Here is a 25,626-nt window from a genome sequence, read left to right on the forward strand (position 1 = left end):
GTGTGTGTGTGTGTGTGTGTGTGTGCTGGAGGTGTGTTTGTCTGGTCTGAGCTCAGGCCTGTTGGCTGGCAGACAGGGGGAAGTTTCTCTGTGGCACTATGAGCATACAGAGGATGACCTAACACTCTGGTTCCTTCCTCTTCGGCCCCCACAAGTCCCTGAATTGTTTATTGCACCTCTGTGTGCTCTTATAATTCAGCCCTAACAGCCGTCTCACAGAAAGTGCCCCGAGCAGCTCTCTGCGCTGTTTAACAGCAAAACTCAGAGTTCACACACAACTCAGGACGGTTTGGAAAGCGGGATGTTGAAACTGAGTTTTTGAGAAATTAGAGAAATGAAAATGTGGAGCAGCATTATTGTTCCTGACTTTAGAGTTTATGTTGGTAGAAACTAAGATATTCAACCTGTTTCAGTTCCTAGAAATGGTTTTTAAATGATCATATTCACAAACTAATGTGAACCATCAAAGAAAAGTTCATCCTGAGGGGAGCGGGGGGGTCACCAGAGAAACTGAACTGAATTTGAATATTTCTTTCTTTCATGTGATGTATTTCCCATTGATGTAGGAAACAGGAAACAGTGAGGGATCAATTTAAACCAAAACAAAGCAAAAACAGTCAGAGGTTGTTGATTTGATGGGAGATCAAGTGTGGGGGTGGGACCACTTCTTTTCACACATTGTTTCTGGGGAGGAGGTTGATCTCGCATCACCGACCTCCTGTTTAATGGCCGACCTCTTCCACCACCTGAGCTGCGGGTCGCGCCGCTGTGTCCCGTCGAGCTGAAACCCAAGAAAACGTTTAGGTTTCAGTGTTTCTCACCAGAACACACACAGATTCAGTTCCTCATGAAACGTTTACAGAAACAATCGTGCGTTGTTTAGATCCATGTATGCTAGCTCGCAGTCTTCCTCACTTCTTAAGTCTAATGATGATGATGATGGTGGTGATGGTGATGATGATGATGGTGGTGATGTTTCCTGACACACTGTTGATCAGCTCTGCCGATGTCAGAAATGTGTATTGTGTTGTTCATGCGTGTGTGTCCTGATGTGCGGCTAGCGTCCATGTAGCGCTAACGGTCAACCTCTGGAGAGTACGAATGTTTTCATCAAACATCCTCAGGCCTCCAGTCAATTAATCAATAAGCTGATCTCCAGACAATAAATCAACAGTCTTGATGATTGATCAATCACCATCTTTGCTGGTACTATTTCACGTTCCTCACCTTAATGTATCCTGGCAGCTCATTACTGTTTTGGTAATTGGTTGAAGTGATTAATCTGAACGAATGTCAAACGTTTTCAAAAGGAAAGATTTGCTGCTCTTCTTGAATAAACTTTATTTGTGTTTTATTGAACACGACCGTCGCGGCGTCATTGTAAAACAACAGAAAACAATTGAATCTGCAGCTCAGGTGATTCAGTGACTGTATGAACGTCCTTCTTCTTGTCTGACCAGTCAAACTGTGGATTATAAGTGGAGCAGTTAGAAGTCAGAAACAGTCGCTGACGTCTGTCTGGTTTCTGTCTCTGTGTTGAAGTCTTCGTCACCTTCCTCACTCTGTTGTGTTGAAGCTGTGTGAGTCATCGGATCCGTGACAGAGAGATGCTGAAGCCGTTGGTCACTGATGTAGACGCACTTTGATTCCGGGGAAACTTGCTCTTTTGTTAGCTCTGATGCTAACGCTAATGTGACTCTGACATGTATCCAGAATTTGGTGTCAGTTGATGAGTAAGAACGTCGGGGGGGAACCAACACGTCATGGCCGCACCGTGTTTCGTAGAGCAGTCACCAGCAGCTGGAGGTGAAACAGATGTTTGGATGAATTTCAAATTAAAGGAACAAAACAGCTGGTGATAGAAGAAAATAAAATGTAAAGCAAAGAGGATTATTTGAAGTCTTGTTTATAAAGTGTAAAACCTGCTCTGCACTTCTGAACTTATTTTATTCCACAATATGAAGCAGAAAATGAACCAGTGTGGTCCATTACAGCAGGTGTGGTTTTGTTGATGTTTTCTCTCCTGACGAGACACCAGCCGAGATACAAATCATCTTGTCCAGACGTAGAGGAACAAGACTTCACAAAAATTACAACATAGTTTAAAAAGTTATTTTTTTTCAGAGAGAATTAAATGCAAAAGTCCAACTGAATTCGCAAAATCTGCCAAAATAATTGCAATATGAATTTTGTTTTTCATATCTTGAAGCTGTTTGCAACTGAATTTCAATAGATGTGAAATTAAGACATGAAAACCATGAAAACCATGAAACCCATGAAAACCATGAAACCCATGCTCACCACTGTAGTTGTGATATGTTTGCTTTAAAAGAAACAACTGCAGCACATTATATTTAAGAGCTTGTTTCATTCTTGACACTTTAACTTTTCACAGAGGCATAAATTTACCAAAATAAAAGACTTAAAACCTGCAAATGGTTGACACGACACTGCCCTGCTACTGTGTTACTGTTGTTTCATATTGATTAAAATGCATTCTTAGTGATGCAGCTTTGTCCAAACCGGATGAAGGAAAGGAAGAGGAGCTCGTGTTGTTCTTGTTGGAGTGTGTCAACATGTGATGCAGCGATTGTAAAACGTGTGTGCCAGCAGAGCCTGGGTAAAGGCCTCTGAGCCGCTGCCCAGATCTGGGTTGTTTTCAGTAGGTGTTGTGTTCATTGACGACAGCAAAGCCAATCAGAGCTTTGTAGGCCGAATTAAGAGCCGTGGCGTCATCGCACTGTGTCAGAAGAACAGCCACAAACACCGCAGCCACGGCTCGTTAGCTCAGCATGACGTCAGCGGGAACATTAACACTGAATCATGTGTCAGACTGAATAATGAACTGAAACTGACAGTGGAGTCTGAACATCAGGCTGAAGCAACACAACACACATTCCTCCACACACAGCTTTAAACACAGGTGAGTGCAGCAGGATGTAACCTGTCTCCTCCCCACAGGTGAGTACATCAAGAACTGGCGACCGCGCTACTTCCTGCTGAAGACAGACGGCTCCTTCATCGGCTACAAGGACAAACCGCAGGACTCTGACCTGGCCTACCCGCTCAACAACTTCTCTGTAGCAAGTAAGACGCCAACGCCACGTCCTCGTATACTTCACACGCTGAAAACAAACGCCTGTGTGACGCCGTAGTCTCTCTCTCTCTCTCTCTCTCTCTCTGTGACCCGCAGAATGTCAGCTGATGAAGACGGAGCGGCCCAAGCCGAACACCTTCATCATCCGCTGCCTGCAGTGGACCACCGTCATCGAGAGGACTTTTCATGTCGACACGCCCGACGAGAGGTGAGCCTTCGTCCTCCTCTTCCTCAGCGCTTTCAGTTTGTTGTTGATGTGATTGGACAGAACGGCGTCGAAAAGCCTCAAAGAACAACCATCAGACCTGCAGCACCTGAATTAGCACAAAAAGTTTTTATTATATCATCAGGGGCCTTTGTTGATCGCTTAACCGACTTTTCAGACCTTTAATTACCTTCTTTTTTATTTTGAAAACAAAACACTTAGCAACACATCTGGTATCTTTTTGGACAAACCGTTGCTACTTCCTGTAGAAGAGAGTCGCCGGTATCGTCCTGCTGGTTAACATGTCGTCTTAATGAGCCACTTGTTCTGTTGCCAACGTACAAAAAACACAGCAGAGTTCATTGACTGTGTGTGACACCATAGCCAAAGAAACGCACTCACAAACACAGTAATTAAACTAATTAAAAACTCCAAGTCTCAAACTTCCACATCTGAATGCAGTCAGTGCACAAGTCAGAAACAGAAACACACGTAAATGAGAACGGCTCTACTGTGAGTTACTGTATTAAAACAGTGTATGTGAGGAAGAGGAGGAGGAGGAGGAGGAAGAGGAGGAGGAGGAGGAGGAGAGAAGAGATAAAGAGCTGAAATCAGCTGAGACTGGGCAGGATGCAAATATGATGTGATGATGTCATGAATATGCTAATTATCGTAGAAAGTCACCTGGCAACATGTAGGGAGCTGTTCAGTTTGAACTACGTCCTCACGCGGTCCGGTCCTGTTCGAGGTTCGGACCTGGTCTTGTTTGTTTCATACTCCAGGGGAGTCCAGACAATAATGAGATGTAATAATAATTCATTCTAGCCAATATTGTCCCTCCTGGTTTTCCATCATACTTTAACATTTGGAATGACTGAGACAGGTGTGAACTTGTCTTCTGTGTGGGATTAAAAAGTCTGAAATTGAACTTGGTGAAGCAGCAGAAACCCTGGGACAGGCTTAATTTAGCAGCGGGAGAAATCAGGCTTGAAAAACAGATCTAAAAATATCCAGAGAAATACTGAGTGCTGTTATTTTCTAAGCTAATGATGAAGGGAAAACGACCAGCCGTCGATCATTCCCGTTATTCTTAAGTTTAATTATTTAGTTTTCAGGTCAGCGCTTTTTAAAGAAGAAAGAAAGAAACTAAAGAAAAGAAAACCAGAGCCGAAACTGAATTAACAGATGAACTTAAATTCAGAACTGAAAAGAATGAATGTCTGTGGATAAGAGGCAAAATAAATAAATATAAACGAATAAATCTGCAGCTCTCCGTCCTGAAGCAGACCGTGTTAAACTCTCCTCAGTGGACACAACAGGAGTCAGTCAACACAGTGAGAAGAAAGACAGGAAGCAGGGGTGTGGGGCTGAGGCTGGACGCCAAGTTTTGAAGGGTTTCGTACCAAAAGACAATATAACGTATACATCATGACTTGTTACCTGATGTTTGTTATTGACAGAAAAAGGCTAATAACATCCTCCAGAGGTCGTTTGGTCAGGACTCACGTGTCACTGCAGAACAATGAAGACTACAGTTTTAATTAGCAGTTTCTCTTTTTAGCTGAACTCTGATGATTCGTAGTTGGTCTGAAGCCGAAGTCACATGTGCAAGAAACACGTTAAAGAAAAGACACGAACGTCTCCCGCTGGTATTTGAACCTGCTGCTGTGTCCTGCAGGGACGAGTGGGCGGAGGCCATCCAGATGGTCGCCGAGTCTCTGGCCAAGCAGGAGGAGGAGGGCATCCTGTGCAGCCCCACCTCCCAGATCGAGAACGTCAACGAGGAGGAGATGGACACCTCCATCAGCCACTACAAACGAAAGGTGACCGGCGGCACGTTACTCGTCTTTGTGTCACTTAAAGCTCCATGTTTTCTTCTTCTGTGTTTTATTTTGAAGTGTTGATCCATCAGAAGAAATATAAACCATCTCAGTGTAGTTTTACATCTCCTCTCTCAGGCTTCTCTCTGGAGCTGTAGTAACAACAGGTCGGTGAGCCAATCAGAAGAGAGGAGGCTCTGAGCCTCTCTTCTGATTGGCTGACTGTTTTCTGAGTGATCCAATAAATATAAAGCAGATTTCAGGTAAAAGCACTGAGAGAAACCAAATCCTGCAAGGTTTGGATGGTGGGTCCAGGTGGGCGGGGCTTGGTGACTGCTTTGTTGTGACATCACAAAGTTCCAGAAGTCCTGACGGCTGGTTTTAAGGCTCAGTTTCTGAATACAGGCTGTGTGCATTTCTCTGTGGACTGAGGCTTTGATACTTTCACAGTATTAATATAGAAGCTAGAGCTGATCTATAATCACACTACACATGGACACAGACCTTTACACTGGAGGAGCTTTAAATTCACTCAACTTATAGAAACAAAATCATCCGGATCCAGTTTATCTTCTGCTTAGCTTGTAAAGTGAGTGCTGTCTAACTTTGAACAGGAGTGTGATGTGTGTGTGTGTGTGTGTGTGCATGTGTGCGTGTGTGTGTGTGTGTGTGTGTGTGTGTGTGTGTGTGTGTGTGTGTGTGTGAGAGTGTACTGAATGTGGCAGACCCAGTTTCTTCACTCCCTGCCTCTGTTTCTTTGTCCAGACAATGAATGACTTTGACTATCTGAAGCTTCTGGGCAAAGGCACTTTTGGGAAAGTCATTCTGGTGAGGGAGAAGGCGAGCGGCACCTACTACGCCATGAAGATCTTGAAGAAGGAAGTCATTATAGCCAAGGTCTTTCCGACGTTTGCCAGCTTTTGTTTGTTGTTTGTAAAGATTTGTAAATTTAACATTTTTAATCCTAATTTTATTCAGATGCCAGTTTTGTCACTGGATTGAAAAGATTTAACTTCACTGTCTTATATTTGGCATGTAATGAAATATTGTAAATGATTATCGCTGCATAAACATCATGTCACTTTTGTTTCCTAACTCATCTCCTCCTCTTCTCTCCTTCCTCGCAGGATGAAGTTGCTCACACACTCACAGAAAGTAGGGTATTAAAAAACACTCGGCATCCATTCCTAACTGTGAGTATCACTGTGTGGAAACATTGCACACAGACACACCTGTGCTGCTGCTGCTGCTGCTGCTGTGTGAGTTCTGTGTCAGGATGAATGTCCACCCAGTTTAGAAATGAGAAGCTTCGGCTCAAAGACTCTTTTGATATCAGAGATAACAGCTGGAAGGATTCAGACCACACATGCTTCTGTTCTTCAAAAAAAAATAATGAAACAAACGTCTGAGCGCTGCCGAGTTAAAACAACCACTTTATATATTGTGTTTCAGTCTCTGAAGTACTCGTTCCAGACTAAGGACCGGCTGTGCTTTGTAATGGAGTACGTCAACGGAGGAGAGGTGAGAGGTCGCTGAGTTGTTTTTAATGCTGATAGATGTTATTTTCAAGGATTATTGACGACTGTTGTGCGACTCGGAGCGTTAGCAGGAAGCAGTCACCGCTCTCTGTGCGGTTAAATCAACGGCTCGGCTCATGAGCTGGAGGGAGCCGCAGCAGCTTTAGCGTTAGCATCAACGCAGCAACAGTGAGAATAGGTTTTAATGACCACCCGCACGGACATGATTGGATGTTATTAGTCAGCTGATTGCCACCGAGCCAATGATCACGAAGCACGAATGAAGCAGCCCGAGCTGAAGTCCAGTGTCTCTTCACACACAGATTTCCTCGTGAGTCTTTTTATAACTTCTGTTGTGAAGAAACAAACTTGTATTTATGATATCAGTTTATTAGTCACATGACCAGCAGTCGTTTGGTCAGGACTGGACCACTGATGGTGCAGAGCTTTAATTAGAAGTCTCTCTCAAGTATATGGAGAAACAAACAAACAAATATCCTCGTTTGTGTTTCCGCATTATGTTTTCTTTCTGCAGACCATCGTGAACGTCTGCGAGTCCGTCAGCTGGTTGCTCAGTGACATTTGTAGGAATTAGATTTCTGCATCATTTAATTTAATCAAGTTTGGGATCAATTTATTGTCGGTGTTGATCATCTTCAAGACCAAACGTCACGTAGAAACTCTTCTCCTCTTTGCTGTTGCGATCAGTTTGTCCGTGGTGACGTGGACCTCGCCACCTGAGCTTGAAGGATATTTATGATCGCAGTGATACGTGTTGTTTCAGTCTGATTGCTGGTTATTTATCAGACGAGAGTGAACTGGTTGGTTTGTTGACCTGAGACAAAACAATGTCTGTCTGATGAGCAGAGACAGTGTGAGGCGTCTTGTCTTTATTATTTGTGTCTGTAGAGAAAAACATTACGACTCTCTGGTTCGACCCAGCGACACTGTTGACTGCATGTTCGTACCAAATATTCCCCTGAACACTCGGATGTCCACAGTATTGATCACATTCGACTATAACTGATCTCTGCTGAGAATAAACAGCAGTGACTCGTGACTGGATGAACGAACCAGACGTGATGAAGGTGAATGAACCTGTGTTTTTTGTTTTTCAGCTGTTTTTCCACTTGTCAAGAGAAAGAGTTTTTTCAGAGGACCGCACCCGTTTCTACGGTGCAGAGATCGTCTCTGCTCTCGACTACCTACATTCTGCCAAGATCGTCTACCGTGACCTGAAGGTAAACCTCACCTGCTGTCACACCTGGGGACAGTCAGACATCAGACACCTGCCCGGGTTTATAAGAAAACACACGTTCACGTTGTTTTATTCTCTCGTCAGCTGGAGAACCTCATGTTGGACAAAGACGGCCACATCAAGATCACCGACTTCGGCCTCTGCAAAGAAGGCATCACCGACACTGCCACGATGAAGACGTTCTGTGGAACACCAGAGTACCTGGCTCCTGAGGTCAGAGGTCACACCAGACACAAACATGAAGAACTCAAATGATGTTTTTTGTTTCGGGACTTGATTCAAACTCGCTGCGTTTACAATTTACAAACAGAGACGTCTGTTCTGCAGCCGCCGAGGCCGAAGTGGACGTTTCTAAATCTTTACAAGTAAAATGTCAATAACTAATCTCACTTCCTCCTAAGTGGAGTTTATTTTAACGTACAGAGGTGAAAGAGGAAATCAAATATGTCAAATAAGTCAGAAAGAGCTTCATCGTTTTCACAGGTCGCTCAGAGGAAGCACGGCAGAGACTCATGTCGCGTCTGTGTTGTGTGTTCTCAGGTGTTGGAGGACAACGACTACGGGCGGGCGGTGGACTGGTGGGGTTTGGGCGTGGTGACGTACGAGATGATGTGCGGCCGCCTGCCGTTCTACAACCAGGACCACGAGAAGCTGTTTGAGCTCATCCTCATGGAGGAGATCAAGTTCCCGCGAACCCTGTCGGCCGACGCCAAGTCGCTGCTGTCGGGACTCCTCATCAAGGACCCCAACAAACGGTACGACACATGAGCGGCGTGCGGGGAGGAGAACACTGTCGCCGGGCAAACAGAGAGGAGAGAGACGTGATCACAGAGACGTGGACAGTGTCCTCGCCACCAACACCTTGTTTTTCTTTCCATTTTTCTTTAAAATTTGCTGCGAGCAGGTGTTGTCCCGTGGCGACGGCCTCCTCCCTGACGCGCTTCTTCTCACCCGCATGTGACGAGCTGATTAACAACATTCAAGCTGTTCATTCTTTTGCTTTAAACCAAAGATGGAAAAACAGGAACAGAGCGAGTTTTCCAAATTAAAAAACAACAAGAAACTGTCCAATTCTGGTGTTTGCAGATTTCTATTTTTAAGTAAATATTTCAAAATAAAAGTAAAATTAAGCAAGCACTGTTTTTTATTTTGTTTTTGGTTTAAAACAAAAGAGACAAACTTCCTGAGAGAACAACGACCCGAGCTCCACTGTGCTGGTTGATGCCAGTTTATGCGTCCACACACACAGACACAGACACACACACACACACACACACACACACACACACACACTTCACATGAGCGTGAGCTGATCTGAATCGACAGCTCTGTGCAGCAAGTAAAGGAAATAGCAGGAGCACCAGCAGCGCTGTGAACTCACAGGCTGATCAACACATTTCACGTCTTGTTGTGGTTAAAACCAAAAAGAAAATACACCTCACCGTCCCTGCTGACACTTTAAAGTTGTGAGAGGATGAAATTAAAGTTTGCTGCAGCATCTCTGCAACCTGATTATCAGCTGATGAAGGTTGAACATCGCACCTGCCGCCCGCTCGCCATGTGAGCGGGTGGTGAGCAGTCCAACAGCTACAGGGCGGCGCCTCGATCAACCGACAGGAGGAGGTCGTGAGCCCTGACGAGCTGGACGCAAGGATCACATGAGGGGTTTTCTCCCAAAGGCCTGCTGTCTGCTGACACGGCACGCCATTGTAAAGAAGAAGTGAGGACAGGTTCATGATTTTGTTTGGACTGAGCTGCAGAACTCCACGTCACAGTCACAGTTAGCGCTGGTGAGGCGGCGCCCGGGTGATGCTTTCGAGTCCATGTCGTTCTTCATCTGGGTTCATCTCTTTTCTTTTTTTCCCCAAATCATGATGAAAGAACAGACTTCAGACTTCGTGGTAGAAATATCTGAGAGGACGGGAAACGTATCAGTATGTTTTGATTCCTGAACTTTACTCAACTTATTAGAATTTAATTTCCATGAAAGGACAGTAACATCCATTAATGCACTTGTCACCATTTACCAGGGTCTGGGTGGCAGCAGGCCAAGCAGCCATTATCCTGGGGAAACCCGTGTTGTCGCCGGGGCTGATGGGATGTATAATCCCACGAGCTCAGATTAAAAAAAATCTGAGCTCCTGACCCCGAATACGACACAGAGATGTTCACGAAACACATTTAGGAAATCCATCATCCTTTGTGGCCTGTTGAACCTGCTCGGATCCTTATTCACAGGACAGGAAATAAAAAAAATGATTTGTCCTGTACATCCCAGAATTCACCCCGGTGCGTTTCACCGTTTAAACAGCCGTCGTTAAGCCACGATAAGAGGAGAACAAAAACCTCTTAATGATAATTGGTATTCAGTGAAAGTGCTGTTGGACAAGACTGGCTGGTGGCTGCTGTTAATTTCCCACTCTGATAATCCCCGAGGCGTTTTCTGTCTCTAACGAAGAACACGGTGAAAAGAGGCTACTGCCGCTTCAGAGGCGAACTCGCTCACCCCAGCCGGTTATTTTGGGATCAGTAGCAGGTGGATATTCTGGTTCCATTGATGGAGACTTTATAAGAGTGGCGTTTGATGTCTGACTTCAACATCTTCTCCTTCTTCTTCTGTGTTGGTTGACAGACTGGGCGGCGGACCGGATGACGCTAAGGAGATCATGCGACACAGTTTCTTTGGCACAATCGACTGGCAGGACGTCTACGACAAGAAGGTGAGAGCAGGATTTAGCTGCTAGACGTCATCTTATCTTCAAGTGGTAATTTATTCAAAAAGCGTACCTGAGATATTCTGGTATCAGGGTTACCTAATTTTTCAAAAGAAGTCTGGCTGGGATAAAAACTCCAAAATAGAACAGAAAAGAAAAAATTACCTCATCTTCATCTGGTTTCAGCAGCAGGAAACGGTCCGAACACCACGTCAATGCTTTTTCTTCCTTTAGTTTAATTTGACTTTTAAACTCCACCTGATTGAGTTGCATATGATTTGGCTTTTATTTATTTCATTTATTTATTTTTAAGACAATAGATTCTGCCGTTTTAATACAGTTCTCACACACATCCAGGTCTTAATTATTAGAGAAACAGAAAAACATTTTTGCTGAAAGCTCCAATATATCCGACTTGGTCGTAAATAACACAGAAAAAGAAAGAGGAAATGTATAATTGTCATAAAACACAGTGAAGTCATAAATAGTTGACATGATAGGCAACATAAAGGTCAGAAAAGCCCCGTCTCACAATGTTAAAGGAGCTATTTTGTAAGTTTTGTTCTTGCTACATAGCTAACGTTAGCATTAACAGCTGTTTACTGACCAGTGTTGCCAAGAGCGTCAGCCATTGTTGTGATTACAAGACAAGAGGTTATAATACGTCCTCTGAGCAGCTACGTCTTCAAAGCAGGCTGGACGCCACAGTGACTCGGTATCGGAAAGGGATGAGACGGGCTGACTCGGCCGGAGCTAGCTGGTTAGCATGCTAACGTCAGTAGCAGAAAAGAAGCGATAGAAATAGAAGCAAAACACAGTGGAGACAGCTGTTGGTGAGTAAAGAAAATAAAGTTTGACGCTGAACTCGCAACATTTCTTCTAGAGTTGTAAGTAAACAGCTGCTAATGCTAATGTTAGCTATGTAGCAATAGCAAAACTTACAAATAGCTCCAGTTTGACACCAAAATTTAACGGGTTATTCCCAGCCCACGCTCCAGCCCGCCACCAAGTTTGATGCCAGTTGGTTCAGTTGTTTTTTGCTTAATCCCACTGACAAACAAATAAACAAAACAAACAAATAAAGTGCGAACGTCACCATCAAACAGTCTGTAGTTCCAGTTCTTCTCTCTGGTAAAACACAGACTGTGTCCAGGCAGCAACTGAACATGGAACAGAGTGACGGTTTCATCTGGAGAGTTACTGCTGCGCTGAGTCATAGCAGGAGTAAACAAACCTCCAGACTCCCTCAAACAGGAAGTGACACGAGGCATCATTTTTTATCATAAACAGCCAGAGCTGATATGATCAATCGATTAGTCAATCGACAGAAAAAAAAAAAATCGTTTCTGTAACGTTTTGAGCAAAAATAATGATTCCAGCTGCTCAGATAAGAAACTTTGCTGCTTGATGGGTATTTTTTCATATTTTTTGACGGGCCATAGACTGAAGGATTATTTGATATAATGGAAAAAATAATCAGCAAATTAATCAATACTGAAAATGATCATTAGCTTCCGCCCTAATCTTTATATTTAGAAGAGAACAAAACCTCCATATGATCATTTGTATTCAGTAGAGTTGTTGTAGCAGCTGGTGTTAATTCTCCACTTCCTGCTGCTGCCGGTGTAATGGACAAATATTGATCATTAATCCTCATCAGACCAACTCGGTAATCACAGTGACGCCACCTGCTGTAGAAGAAAAACTCACCTTGTTCACCTGCTTCCTGTCTGTGTTCCAGCTGGTCCCGCCCTTCCAGCCCCAGGTCACCTCGGAGACGGACACACGCTACTTCGACGAGGAGTTCACAGCACAGACCATCACCATCACTCCGCCGGAAAAATGTAAGGACGTCTAAACGTCTGCGATTCCCACCTGTTTCTGATTCTGCGATGTGTGTGCTTTGAGCTAAATGCTAACAGTTTGCATCAGTTTGCTAATTAGCACCAACAACAAAGTACAGCTGAGGCTGATGGGAATAAATGAATGAATACGTGTCTCTAAATGAAAAGTCAGATGTTCCCTAAAGTCAGGAGGGTTCATCCTCTGGAGACCATGAACATCTGAAACAGCCACGATGCTAACAGGGCTAACAGTCAAGCTTCAAGCTAGGTTTTAGTTTCCCATGAGAATCTGAACACTGTTTCACACTTACTGTAATTCTATATTTGCATTTTGGTTTGTTTTGTTTTTACCATAAAGATGCTAACGATGCTAACATGGCTAAAAATCAAGCTAGGTTTTAGTGTCCCACGAGAATCTTAAAGCTGTTTTATATTTACTGTAAGTAAGAAAGTTTATTATTATTATTATTTGTTTGTTAGTTTTTCTTCACAATATATTTCTAACCGTCATTAGTATTGATGCTGATGTAGACAGATGTTGCTCTGAGCAAAAAAGAACAAAACTCAATAAATTTACTTCAAAGTTTAGGATGTTGAATTTTGCCAAATCAGCAACTTCAGTCCAGATGTTGATGAACCTTTACTGTCGTTCCCTGTGGTGCGAATCTCCGAGTGTTGAGCCTCACGTTCGTTCCTGTTTGTGTCTCCGCAGACGATGAGGACGGGATGGACGCGGCGGACAACGAGCGAAGGCCTCATTTCCCACAGTTCTCCTACTCAGCCAGCGGGCGGGAGTGAGCGCTCCGGCCCGGCAGCCAGTATCGTCCCCATTCGTGGCCATTTTGAGGAAAACACGTAGCCATTTTAGGAAAAAGAATACCAGTCTCCCCTCTTTTTCTCCTTCTCTGCCTCCTCGCAGACGGGGGAAAAGTCTTTTTAGGGACTTTAAAAGAGGTTTTTGCACAGTGGGATAGACTCCAGCCGGTCTCCCCACACTAAAAAAAAAAAAATAAGTCTCCTACATTTTCAGCGCTATTTACTGCAGAAGGCAATGTTTTTGTTATTTATTTTTTTCTCTCCGTCAGTATTCAGTTGTCGACCCAGGTTGCGTTCATCTGTTTTCGTTTGTTTGTCGTTTCTGCCCTTTTCTTCTTCTTCTTCTTCTTCTTCTTCTTATTCTTTTGACTTTTTGCACTTGGTTTGGAAGAGCCGTTTTAGGGAACAAAAAACCAAAAATGTTGCCTTACGTGTGCAGATGTTTCGTATCATACCGACAGGGTGTTTTTCTTTGGGAGAGGGCGGGTGGGTTTCGGGTTGTGAGGGGTCATTCTTAGTTGAGAATAAGTGCATGGCTCGTGGTTCACTCAAAAAAAAAAAAAAAAACTACAAAAACAAACAAAAACAAAACAAAAAAAAAAGATTTTCTTTCGCATACATTTGCCATGGCAGCGCACATTCCCCAATCCCATGGCAATGACATCACTGTCGACAGGTTCAAACACAAGAGAAGAAAAAAACAAAGACAGAAACGAGAATGGACGAGTCTGTATCATTCCTCTCATCGTTGCAGTGTTACTACTTCGCTCTCATATTTTTTTTTTAACCCATTTTCTGTTTTGTTTTTTTTTTCTTGCGCTTTACTTTTAAGTTCTACTTTTATTTTGAAACAGGAAACACTAAACTGCCAGAAACTGCACAGTTCACTCAGGCGCCACAGAGCACAACCGCGTTCAAACTCAGCTAACCGCTCCAGCTTTCCACAGCCGGCAGGGGAACGAGGCCTTTCTCTGCTTTCTCACCGCTTCTCCTCCTCCTCCTGCTCCTCCTCCTCCTCATCTTCCTCTCCCTCCTCCTGCTCCTCCTCCTCCTCGTCCTCCTCCTCACCTCCGCTCTTCTGTTTCCTCATCGTAGCTGTAGGACTAGTGGAATGGATGTTTACACAGGGAAACGTGGCTTAATGTATGTATGTAATGTATGTATGTACTGTATGTATGTGGGACACGGGGGTCAACCTTATGCTGTCATAGCACACACACACACACACACACACACACACACACACACAGGAAGCAGGTGTGAGCTCTTCGTGCTGGCGTCGGCAGTTCCCTCCAAACAAACCAGATCCAGTGTTTCAGACTCGGTGTGTGTGTTTGTGCGGCAGGTGAATCCACACGACTCGACCCTGCGACTGATCTCCGACATGCGCTGTGTACAAACCCCTCTTTTCATTTTAATTTATTTATGCTACGAAGCTTTCTCTACAGATAGCTCCCTCTGATGCTCTATATTTATTTATATGATGTAAATCTCTTCTCCCTAAAGGATGAATCTAAGTGCTGCTATAATCCTGACTCTCTTATTTATTTATTTATTTATTCATTCATTAATTGCCCTTAAACTTATCAAATTTGAATTTATTTTAAGCTTCTGGTCAAAAGTTTTTAAAAGTTTTTTATTGAAATTTGAGCAGCTGAAGACTGAGACGTTGAATTGAACTCAGCAGCTGGACAGACTTTGGAGCGGTTCTGTATCCAGACGAAAAGCTCTGTGATCAGCCTGTAACACAAATAGATTACAGTGTTTACACCAGGGTGGAAATTCCCAGGAAACAAAGCGGAGGACGTGAGCTCAGTGTCCTCATCAGTCCAACAGGCAGTTTCACAAATTCTCCTTCAGGACTCAGAGTTTTCCTCCGTTGTGTTTCTGACTTTTAGCCACTGAAAAACGTTTTTGGACAGAAACACAAACGCTAAATCAAACCAAAATGGAGGATCTGGATTCGGTTCAGTTGTGTCTTCTACTAATCTGATGTAAAGCTTCTGAATTTATTTAAGAGACAAAGTCAGACTGAAACAAGCTGTTGGTCCTCCACCCCCCGAGAGCAGAGTAGAGGTCTCCACGGATCCACTTCCTGGTATGCGAGACCCGACCCTGGACCCCAGTGGGGCTGCAGCCAAATATATTAAGTCCAATCACGTCGGCTCAGGTCTCGTCGCGCAGTGTTGCTGCATTTTGGATGAAAATAAGTTCATGCCAAGTGGATTCAGGTGGTTTTCTGCAGATCAGCTTCAGTTTGTGTCGAACATTTCTAAACCAGCCTGAAATCCCCTCGTCCCAGTAGCGGCCTGAGACGGACCAGAGCTGACTCAGAGAACGCTTCACATCTGGTTTGTTTGTGGAGAGAAAACTGCCGACGTCACCTGCTCTTAACGAGAAGCAGAGACCAGTTCACACTCCTCAGGGTTCCTGCACATCTGGAAAAGGTTAAGAGGAAGAATTCTGGTGATTCCCACGTCTTTAAAAAAATCCTGTTTGCAGTTGCTCAAGAGTTTGGAAAGTTGTTGTTTCCTGACGCTCGGCCGTCTCGTTTTTTCCGTGTGTCGTCGTCGTCGTCGTTCAGGCGCGAACGTGAAGAGAAAACGGCTGTGAAACATACGGAGCGGCGAGGAGGAGGCGGTGCAGGAACCCTGACGGAAGGAGAAACACTCGCACACAGATACACAGATATACAAAGACTGTTTTTAGAGGATAAATCAGAGTAAAGAAAACTTCATTTATCACAGACACTAACAGAAACGAGGCTTCCAGCTCCAGACGCGGACTTCTGTCCCTGTTTATCCTGTCAGTATTATAAGAGAAATTCATTTATACACATGCGTTTGTTTGTTGGTTTGTTTTTTTTTAAATCTGAACTGAGGGTATCAATAAATCACTAATCATGTCACAGATCACGAGAAAACTGAGCCGTGAGACACTCATGTATGAAGACTGTGAGGACTGCCAGAAAAAAGTCGAGTCGCCCCAAACTTCTTGATGTAAATATGCAATGCCTTTTTGTTTTTGTTTTTGTTTTTGTTTTTGTTTTTGTTTTTGTTTTTGTTTTTGTTTTTGTTTTTAGTGGCATCTTGACAGACGAGACATAAAAGTTTTTGTTTCCTTGTTTCTCTGTGTGACTGTACTTCAAGCTTTCTGATGAGAATATAGTGACTGAAAAAATACAACAACAACAAAACGACTCAAAAAACTGCATTTAAGAAAATATTTAAAAAGAAGGAAAAAAAAAACGACAGTGTCAAAGACTTTTCTTTTTTCTTTTTTTTTTTTCTTTTTTTTGTCTCGGGTTGATGACAGCGACTCAGCTCGTTCTCGTCCACGGAGGATGTTTCCATGGAGACAAGCTCACCCCACCCGCCCTCCACCTTCCTGTTTTGTCGCCCTGGTCCCTGACAGTGATGAACGATGGACACGACTGTGACTGTGGTTTCTGTTTCCTTCACCCAGAACACGAACCCGCGGGACCACGGACGACGACTTCTCTCTTTTCTTTTTCTTTCTTTTTTTTTTTTTTTTGCAGTGCTGGTTTCATCAGGTTGTTCCAATCCCATCATCCCTTGCTCCTCCTCCTCCCGCCCCCTTTTTTTTTGTACCATAGTATTTGTTTTATTTATGTTTGTCATTCTAGACAGTTACCGTGTACGTCGTTAAAAAAAGGCACCTCTCGAAAGTCGCTGAAGGAGGATGATGACGATGACGATGCTGATGATGCTGATGATGATGATGATGTTGTTGATGATGATGATGATGATGATGATGATGATGATGGATGCATTAACTGAAGTCTCTTTTTATTCTTTTCTTTTTTTCTTTTTCTTTTTTTTTCTTTTCTTTTGGGATCGTTTGCTTGTTTGTTTTCTTACCAAAACATTAGGGCAAGAACCCAGTAGTGGACTTGCGTTGCCGTGGTAGTATTTATTTTGAATTAAATTAAAAAGAAATACATTTCAGGGTTTCTGCTGTCGTGACTCTTTATTCCAGCTGCCGGGAGGAAAAAACTCATCGCCCCGCCTCTCGATATCTTTCCGTAACACCTCGAGGGAATTTATTCAAATTTGGTGATCGAAGGTCAAAGGTCACTGTGACTTTTTGGGCCATAACTCAAGAATTCGTTATGACCCAGTGTGAGCTGTGAAGGTACAAATGGGCCGTGCGTCATCTGCAAAACAGCTCAATTTTACTCTTTTAAATGTTTTAAAATGAAATGAATGAATGAACTTTTGTTTTTCTTGTATTAAGGCGCGTCACTGAGAAACAGCTTCATCTGCTTCAGTCCTGAATATTTGATCGTTATCATTAAAGTAAAGAAACACGGATGTGGGCCGCCAACATTTCTGACAGTTTCAAGCCACGAGTTGGAAAAAGTCCGGAGCCTAAGGGGTCAAAGGTCAACTTCACTGTAGCATCATGTTTGTCGAAGCTTAAGCCAAAGTTCTCTCAGCTCCGCCAGCTCGTTCTCATCCAATCACAGCCTGACGCGCCGGCCCTTCAGCCAATCACACGTCACCTGTCAAACTCTCTCTCTCTCTGTTGTCACTCAGCATGTGGAACGCCCGGCCTCCGATCAGAAGCTCCACCACCAGCACTGCGTCTTTGTTGGTAAGTTTCCTTTGTGTTGGAAGCACCTTGTTCCCGTGAACCATTTCCCATGATGCTCTACTTCCTGCCGGGGTCCAGGCACCAAAGTCTGTTCCTGCTGTTCACAACAAATTCTATTTTCCTCCAGATTTCTGTCTCTTTCATTCCTCTCTCTTCTTCTGGTCATTATTCAACACCGGCTTGTTTTTAATCACATTTCAGTGTTTGTGGAATAAAATCCCAGCGTCTCACTTTTCATGCTCTCACCACTGAGGGTGAATGACTGGACGTAACTGCTGCAGAGTTCTTCTCTAATGCATCACAAAAACTAAAGTACGTTGCCAATGGAAACACTGGAGGTGTTCTTTTATTTCTTTTCTTTTACCGGGTGACGATGGAAACTAGTGGCTGTATTTAAAAACCAGGCAATCGTAGGTTTCAGTACGACAACAAACGCCTTGCTTTCCTGCAGTGGCCACAGGCTCACGTTGTTGTTACATTAAAATATTATATCAGAAGTTATGGTTTGTAGTTTAAAAACTACATGTGAAAATATAGAAAGGCTCCATTTTAAATAGAAACCTTGGAGCTGAATCCCAGACCTGTTTGTACCTGTTACGTCACTCGATGGCGACGTCCTGCAGCTTGTTGGTTAAAGTCACAGTCAAAAATAAAACATTTTCTACACGGAAATAAAAACAATTTACATCAGACTTAAAAAATGGATCAGCAGAATTTATTTGTTTCCTTCCCTCAGAGCTTCTGTACAACACAGATTTACACAGCTGCGAGACCTTCTGTTGACTCAGTCAGAAAAACACAAAACAAAGAGTCATTGGAAATAAAGATCCTGTCGTCCTCAGGCAGAACCAGAACCAGAACCAGAACCAAAACATAACCAGGCTTCAAAGCAGCAGCAGCAGCGTGGCTTCCCTCCTCACGTCCAGACAGTATTTACACCGTCGGGCTCAGGCGCTGTGAACGTGGCGGATGGTTCAGACAGAACCTGATCCGGCCTCGCTCAGGTTGAAGCTGCGTTCACTCCGGTATGGCGGGAGGCCAGTCCACGTCCACAGACTGCGAGAGGACACAGAGACATCAGGGAGTTTATTATAAGAACGAAGGTTATTGCAACACATGAAGAGACACTTCGCTTCGGTTCATGTCGGACTGAATGAGTGTGGGACTCACCTCCACGTCCAGCTCCAGGATGTCCGTGTCCGTCTTCAGCAGCTCACACAGGTTGGGTTTGGTGCGTCCAAAGTCTCCGTGGACAAACTCTTTGATGTAACTGAGGCCGAGGTTCAGGAGCATTTGTATGTAAAATGTAATGTACTAATGACTGTCAGAAATATATGGTGAAGAAAAAGGAATAAATAAATCAATAATAATGAAAACATATTGAAACACTTTTGTCCCTTCCTCAAGTAAAAATAAAAGCTACGAAATATTCAAAAATAAAATATAAACAAATAAAAAATAATAAACATAAATATTCAAAAATAAAATATAAACAAATAAAAAATAAGTTAATATGAATGTTAAAAATATAAATAATAAAAAAATTAAAAATTATAATAATAAACTAACTTGTCAAAACAACACTTTTGCCCCTCTCTTTCCTTAAGTAAAAATAAAAGCTACGAAATATTGAAAAATAAAATATAAATAAATAATAATAAAAATAAGTAAATATAAATAATAATAAATAAATTAAAAATAAATAAAAACAAGTAAATATAATTGATAAAAAATAAATAAATAAATAAATAAGTAAATAAAAAAAGGAAACACTTCATTGTCAAGCTGTGATGAGGATACGTCCCGGCCTGCGTCTTCAGTCCCAGGTAGAAGTGATGTGGGTCCAGGAAGCGGGTGTTCATGCTGTGGATGACTCGCTGTCGGACGGCGAGCGCCCGGCGGTGCAGAACCCTCAGAGGAGTCTTCTGATCCAGAGTCAGCTCCTGACGTGACAAACAAACAACGGGACCGTTCACTGTCATTGTTACTGTCATGTCCGTTCTTCTCTGGAGATACTGGGATTCAGAATATCACAGAGCAACTCATTAACAAATATCAGCGACTGTGTGTGTGTGTGTGTGTGTGTGTGTGTGTGTGTGTGTGTGTGTGTGTTGCAGTGACCTTGATGTCGTCGATGAAGGTGATTTCCTCTCTCTCAATCGGTTTCTGGGTCCAGATGAGCGCCGTGTACGACTTCGTCTTCTCCTCCTCGCCCTCCTTCATCCGACTCATGGCCTCTCTGCAGTTTCACACACAAACACACACACACACACGTTTTTATGCAACAGTTCACATCGTCTGACCTTTGACCTTTGACCACCAAAATCAAATCCGTTCATCTTTGAGTGAATGTATGAACCAAATTTTAAGAAATAAAAAAAAAAAACATAATTATGCCGTGAGAATTGAAAAAAAGCTACGATTACAGATAAACTCAGATCATTGCCACTTTATTATCTATTGATTATCAGAGCTGTGATAAAGAGCAGGTTTCTGTTCTTACCTGGAGACGACCTGCAGATCTCTCACTCTGATTTTTTCTGAAGATTTGTTAATGGTCTAAAAACAAACAACACAAAGTTGAATTAAGTAACAGAACAGGTGAAAACATCAGAACCGTCCGACACTTTGGTGCAGAGTGACGTATCTCTGCAGCAGAGGATCTTCATGATTCCCGGAGGACGCACCAGAAGATTCTGTTGACTGACTGTATTTAAGACTTAGTGAAGTCTATTTGTATAAAATCTGATGAGCTGAGGGAAAAGGCTTCATCGTCTCACACGTCACATGTGTTCTTAACATTTCATGCTAAATGTCTGTTACATGATGAAATGATCTGTGTGTCGACGTCTCTTTGTTTTTTGCGGTTGAGATATTTGAAGTGTGTGAAGTGAGAGAAGGGAACAGGCAGCACCTCCTGCAGCTGCTTCATCTCCGCTCTGTTCAGTCTGGATTTGTGAGGATTCAGCAGCTCCATCGCAAACGGACGACCTGAGACCGAGACAGAAAATCAGTCTTCACACTTCAGGCGACAAAATCTCTCTGCAAGTGAAGCTTTAAAAAGAAGAAGAAGAAGAAAAAACAACAACATGTGTCTCACCATTTCCAAGAGTCCGGACGTCGACGTCCTCTCTGCCAGACGAGGAGAAATTAAAACCTGGAACAAAGAAAAGACACATTCAGGATGATCCCATGATCCGAGCTGCGCCGCTGATCTAACGATGATGAAAACAAGATAATTGAGATAAAACAATTATTCATTTGTGCCGCATTCTGTTTCGCAACAGAAACCATCCCATCATTCTACTGTTCTTCAGCCGCCTGTGGCGAGTCGCACTGTGTGTGCGACCCTTCACCTCTGACCCCGTGTGACGGGTTTGACCGGCCGTCTTAGCGCTGACTCACCGTCGGCTCTGAAGGCGGACAGGATGGGCGCCGCGATCAGCTCCTCCACCGAAGACTCCATCCTCCTCTCTCCATCGATCACCCAGGGCGTCTGAGGCAGACTGCGGCAGAACTTGTTGTATCTCCCTGAACGTCAGGACGAGAAACCTGACCTTCAGAAAAACTTTGGATTCTGACTGAAACGACAAAGTGTTGGAAGGTTTTCTTGGCGTCCTACATTACCTGCTACAAAGACGGACACGTGGACACACTGGACGTCCTGAAGGCTGCAACAGCTGGACGGCTGCGCTGGAGGACAGGGGTAGTGTCTGAAGACACAAACAACAACAACAACAACAACAACAATCACTTCAGACGACACCTTTCAGAAAAAAGACCTGAGATATAAAGATGAATCTTACTTCAGAAATCTGGCGTCAGATATCTTCTCCAGAGCTTTGACCACCGCCATCCCTGTCTCTTATACACATCTTAAACATTAGCCGAGTGCAGATTAAAATATGAAGAAATTATTACTAGATTTGTAGGGTAATGCGTACTGTAATTTTGTTTTTGTTAAAATGGATTTATTAAAATTGGTAACAAAGGATCGTTAAGAAAATTTTGGAACGACACGCTGCCCTACGTCTGATTATTTTATTGTGAAAATTATCACAAAACATCTAAACTCCTCACCTGTTTGTTCTTGGTGGGTTTGAAACAGTCGGGACACGCTGACGCACTGTGGGAAAGACAGAAGACAGGAAGTGGAGCATCGTTTAAACAGAGCAAACGGGGAAACACACCATCCAGCTTCTTCTCACAGAGTTCGGTACTCACAGGAAGTGACAGTCCGAGTCAGTTGCTTCGTGAATGAACTCCACGCCGACCTCGAACGCGCTCTGAAAACAGACAAAAAACACGTGTCGTGCGTGTGATCATATGAAATGTGCTCCTTAAACAAACAAGAGTTTTTCTCCTCATCGTGGAGATCACCTACCCTGGTAACCACGGCAACGCCCCTCCCCAGCTCCTTTGCGACCAGGCCCTGCATGATCCACTTGAAGGCCTCCTTCACCTGGATGACGTCGTCCTTATCGAGCACCAGACCTTTTTCTCTGAATGTTCAAGTGTTCAAGTTAAACCAAACTGACTGACCGACTGTACCTGACCGACTGTACGTGACCGACTGTGTGTGACCGACTGTACGTGACCGACTGTACGTGACCGACTGTACGTGACCGACTGTGTGTGACCGACTGTACGTGACCGACTGTGTGTGACTGACTGTGTGTGACCGACTGTACCTGATCGACTGTACGTGACCGACTGTACGTGACCGACTGTACCTGACCGACTCTACGTGACCGACTCTACGTGACCGACTGTATGTGACCGACTGTACGTGACCGACTGTACGTGACCGACTGTATGTGACCGACTGTATGTGACTGACTGTATGTGACCGACTGTATGTGACTGACTGTATGTGCCTGACTGACTGCACCTGAAATTGTGGGAGTCAGGACAAATTAATTTACCTGACTTCCTTCTTCACGTGGAGCCAACAGGAGTGCTGCAGGGTCAAAGTTCAAATAAAACAAACATCAGACACATGACGTTTTACTGATGTGACACAAAACAAAACAAAGCTTTTCTTTAATTGAATTACTAATTAAAAATGTATCAAATTGAATGTAATTATTAATTGAATTAAAGAAACACAGAGAGACACCACCAGTTTCTTTTAATTGTCTCTACTTGAAGCTGCATTAAACAACAGCACAGATCTTATCTCGTCTTACAGACTTTTCTAATCTTTACTAATTTAAACCAGTGACTGATTTCAAAATAAGAGCATGTGACAGAGAAAGACAGAAATACATTAATTTACATTTTCTTTTTCCAACTGTTTGGATATTTGATTAAAAAATGTGTATCTGGTGCTCATACCAGAAACCTTTCAGTCAATTAATGAATCAATGTTGAATGTAAATCAATTGTTTGAGTCGTATTTCAAGCTAAAGATGTGTTTTACATTTGCTGCTTCCAGCTTTTCAGTGTGACGAGTTGTAAAGTGAATATCTTTGGGTTTTGAACTGTTGGTCAAACTACATCAACAGTTCGAAGCTCTGGGAAATCGTGACATTTTACAGATCAAATGATTAATCAGTTCATTGGAAAGATGATCAACAGATGAGTCTGGTAATTACAACACACACACACACACACACACACACACACACACACACACACACACACACACACACACACACACACTGACCTCCCGGACACACAGCTGAGCCGGCAGAGACACAGACAGCACCAGGGTGTCAAACTCGTACTTTTCTTCCTTCACTGTCTCGGCTATCTGTGAAGATACAGAACAACGAGTTCACCTCAGCAACAGAACAACCTGACGCTGCGGCTGTTGTTATTGACAGTGTTGTTTATGAATGCAGACACACACACACACACACACACACACACACACACCTTTACAGCCTGAGGCGCGCCACAGAATTGATGCAGGATTCCCAAACACAGCACACACACGCTCGACTCTTCCTCCTTCAGTGTGACCGCAGCAGCGTCTTCCTCGGACTGAGCGTCTGTCCCACTCGGCTCCAGTTTAACTCGTTTGGTCGGTGGCTCTTCAGGCGCTTCTGATACAGCTGCATCATGGGACTTGTTGTTTTCATCTGTGGCCTCTGATGCTGCTGAATCTTGGGATTTGCTGTTTTCTGTGTCGCAGATGAAAGCTTGAAGTTCCTTCAGTGTGTCCTGTGTGAAACAACGACACAATGCATGACGGGTCAGTGAGTAACTGGTATTAAGAGGGAACACTGGACATTTGAATATATAAATGAATGGACACAGAAGGTGGCAGGTTAGGAGTCCTGCCTGTTGTGGTTGTCTGTAGGCGGCCTGAACCCGAACGCAGCAGAATCTGAGGATGCAGCGAGCGCAGCAGCCGGCTGAGAGCAGCTTCTGGACGATGGGTTTGTCCTTCTCCTTCAGAGGCAGCATGACTGATGACAGACTGATGACAGACTGATGACAGACTGATGACAGACACATTCATTAGGAAACACAGGCTGAGGTAATTACTTCATTAGGCACAGGACCTGAAACAATTAAACCTTATTGAAATTATTTTAGACATAAGTAATTAATTAGGTAAACAAAACAACATTTGCTGGTTCTATCTTTTCATATGTGAGTATTTCTGTCATGGTCTGAGTTCTCAGACGTCTGGTCGGACATGACGAGTCTTAAAACTCTGAGGCTCTGAGAACTTGAGGAGCTTCATGTGACGGGCGTCTATCATTGTTTCTGGCTTTTTGCAGGTGAAACAATCAATAAATAATCAATTGATTACACAACAGATTAAATGAATCCAAATCAAAGGCGGTGGTGATATTTGTCATCTGTATTTGGAAAGTATATCACCAATAAGAAGCATGACGTTGCAAAACATAAACACCAATGATCAGTGTCTCCATTACAAAGTTTTTACTGTTGATAAATAAACTTGTTTGCGCTCTCTGCTGGACAAACTTTAATATATCAACCAAATTTAAGGATCAGTTCAAAAAATGTTTGTGCATAATCGTCACAGCATTTTTCACTATTTTGTAAATTTTTACAAATCAAAATAATCATTTGTTGCAGGCTTTTACAGAACATTTAGAATTCCAGCTGCAGCAGTGAAATACTGATTACACATTAATGTAAAAGTAATAATAATATAATGATATAATATATACTAATATAACACTTATAGTTGACATTTTCTGCAGTGAGCTGATTATACTTACAAACTTGTACTCAATTAACATTTGATTGCACGACATTTAAGTGTAATGGAGTATTTTTTTAAATGTAGTATTAGTCATTTTATGTACTAGTAGTACTAGTACTTAATGTTAAAATGTTAATAAAGGATATGCCCATATACAGCCTATAGGATACACTGAATACTTCTTCCACCACTGCTAAAGCATGAGACTTAGCATGAGCTAAGCTAACTTAGCTAACAGTGAGCTTTTAAGAGCCATGATGAGTAGATGTGAAGACAGTGAGCTGCTGCTAAACACCTGAAATAAACCTACCGTGTAGCGAAATGGTTCATCCACAGAAGTAAACCGTAAAGAAAGCAGACAGAGTTCAGGTGTCTGTTAGCATGTTCATCCAAAAAGCTTCTTCCTTACTGTCTCAGCCCCGACAGACAGAGCTAATCAATCCATATCAGCTCGTCTCACCGTAATGTTTAAAATGTAGGTATTAACAAACACTATAATAACTGTAATCGCGTATATTTAGATAAATAGTCACATTTATGTAAAGTTCA

General features: G+C 43.1%; 2 protein-coding genes across 2 annotated transcripts in view; one reads left to right on the forward strand and one right to left on the reverse strand.

Annotated features, from left to right (window-relative positions):
* akt3b (v-akt murine thymoma viral oncogene homolog 3b) overlaps nt 1-17,244 on the forward strand; it is a 27,110-nt gene extending 9,866 nt beyond the window's left edge. The window contains exons 3-14 of the mRNA XM_023412427.2: nt 2,962-3,087; nt 3,194-3,305; nt 4,981-5,125; nt 5,888-6,019; nt 6,250-6,315; nt 6,575-6,643; nt 7,758-7,880; nt 7,982-8,110; nt 8,438-8,652; nt 10,530-10,617; nt 12,353-12,455; nt 13,168-17,244. Coding sequence (XP_023268195.1) covers nt 2,962-3,087; nt 3,194-3,305; nt 4,981-5,125; nt 5,888-6,019; nt 6,250-6,315; nt 6,575-6,643; nt 7,758-7,880; nt 7,982-8,110; nt 8,438-8,652; nt 10,530-10,617; nt 12,353-12,455; nt 13,168-13,253 — 1,394 coding nt within the window. The 3' untranslated portion in view covers nt 13,254-17,244. The remainder of the gene's footprint in view (nt 1-2,961; nt 3,088-3,193; nt 3,306-4,980; nt 5,126-5,887; nt 6,020-6,249; nt 6,316-6,574; nt 6,644-7,757; nt 7,881-7,981; nt 8,111-8,437; nt 8,653-10,529; nt 10,618-12,352; nt 12,456-13,167) is intronic.
* A 1,337-nt stretch (nt 17,245-18,581) lies between these two features.
* On the reverse strand, nt 18,582-25,507 carry pus10 (pseudouridine synthase 10). The gene is made up of 18 exons (XM_087175649.1): nt 25,388-25,507; nt 24,177-24,315; nt 23,769-24,056; nt 23,557-23,643; nt 22,814-22,848; nt 22,273-22,390; nt 22,113-22,174; nt 21,962-22,014; nt 21,695-21,752; nt 21,516-21,601; nt 21,294-21,419; nt 20,989-21,045; nt 20,803-20,879; nt 20,392-20,447; nt 20,010-20,127; nt 19,689-19,831; nt 19,059-19,158; nt 18,582-18,944 (listed from the first exon to the last, which is right to left on the reverse strand). The coding sequence occupies exons 1-18, from the start codon at nt 25,405-25,407 to the stop codon at nt 18,906-18,908; spliced, it is 1,662 nt and encodes a 553-aa protein (XP_087031775.1). The 5' UTR covers nt 25,408-25,507; the 3' UTR covers nt 18,582-18,905.
* Between the last annotated feature and the right edge of the window lie 119 nt (nt 25,508-25,626).

The sequence above is a fragment of the Seriola lalandi genome, unplaced genomic scaffold, assembly GCF_002814215.2.
Source record: "Seriola lalandi dorsalis isolate HSWRI2012SDOR001 ecotype SW California unplaced genomic scaffold, Sedor1 jcf7180002054479, whole genome shotgun sequence".
In the NCBI taxonomy this organism is placed as follows: domain Eukaryota; kingdom Metazoa; phylum Chordata; class Actinopteri; order Carangiformes; family Carangidae; genus Seriola; species Seriola lalandi.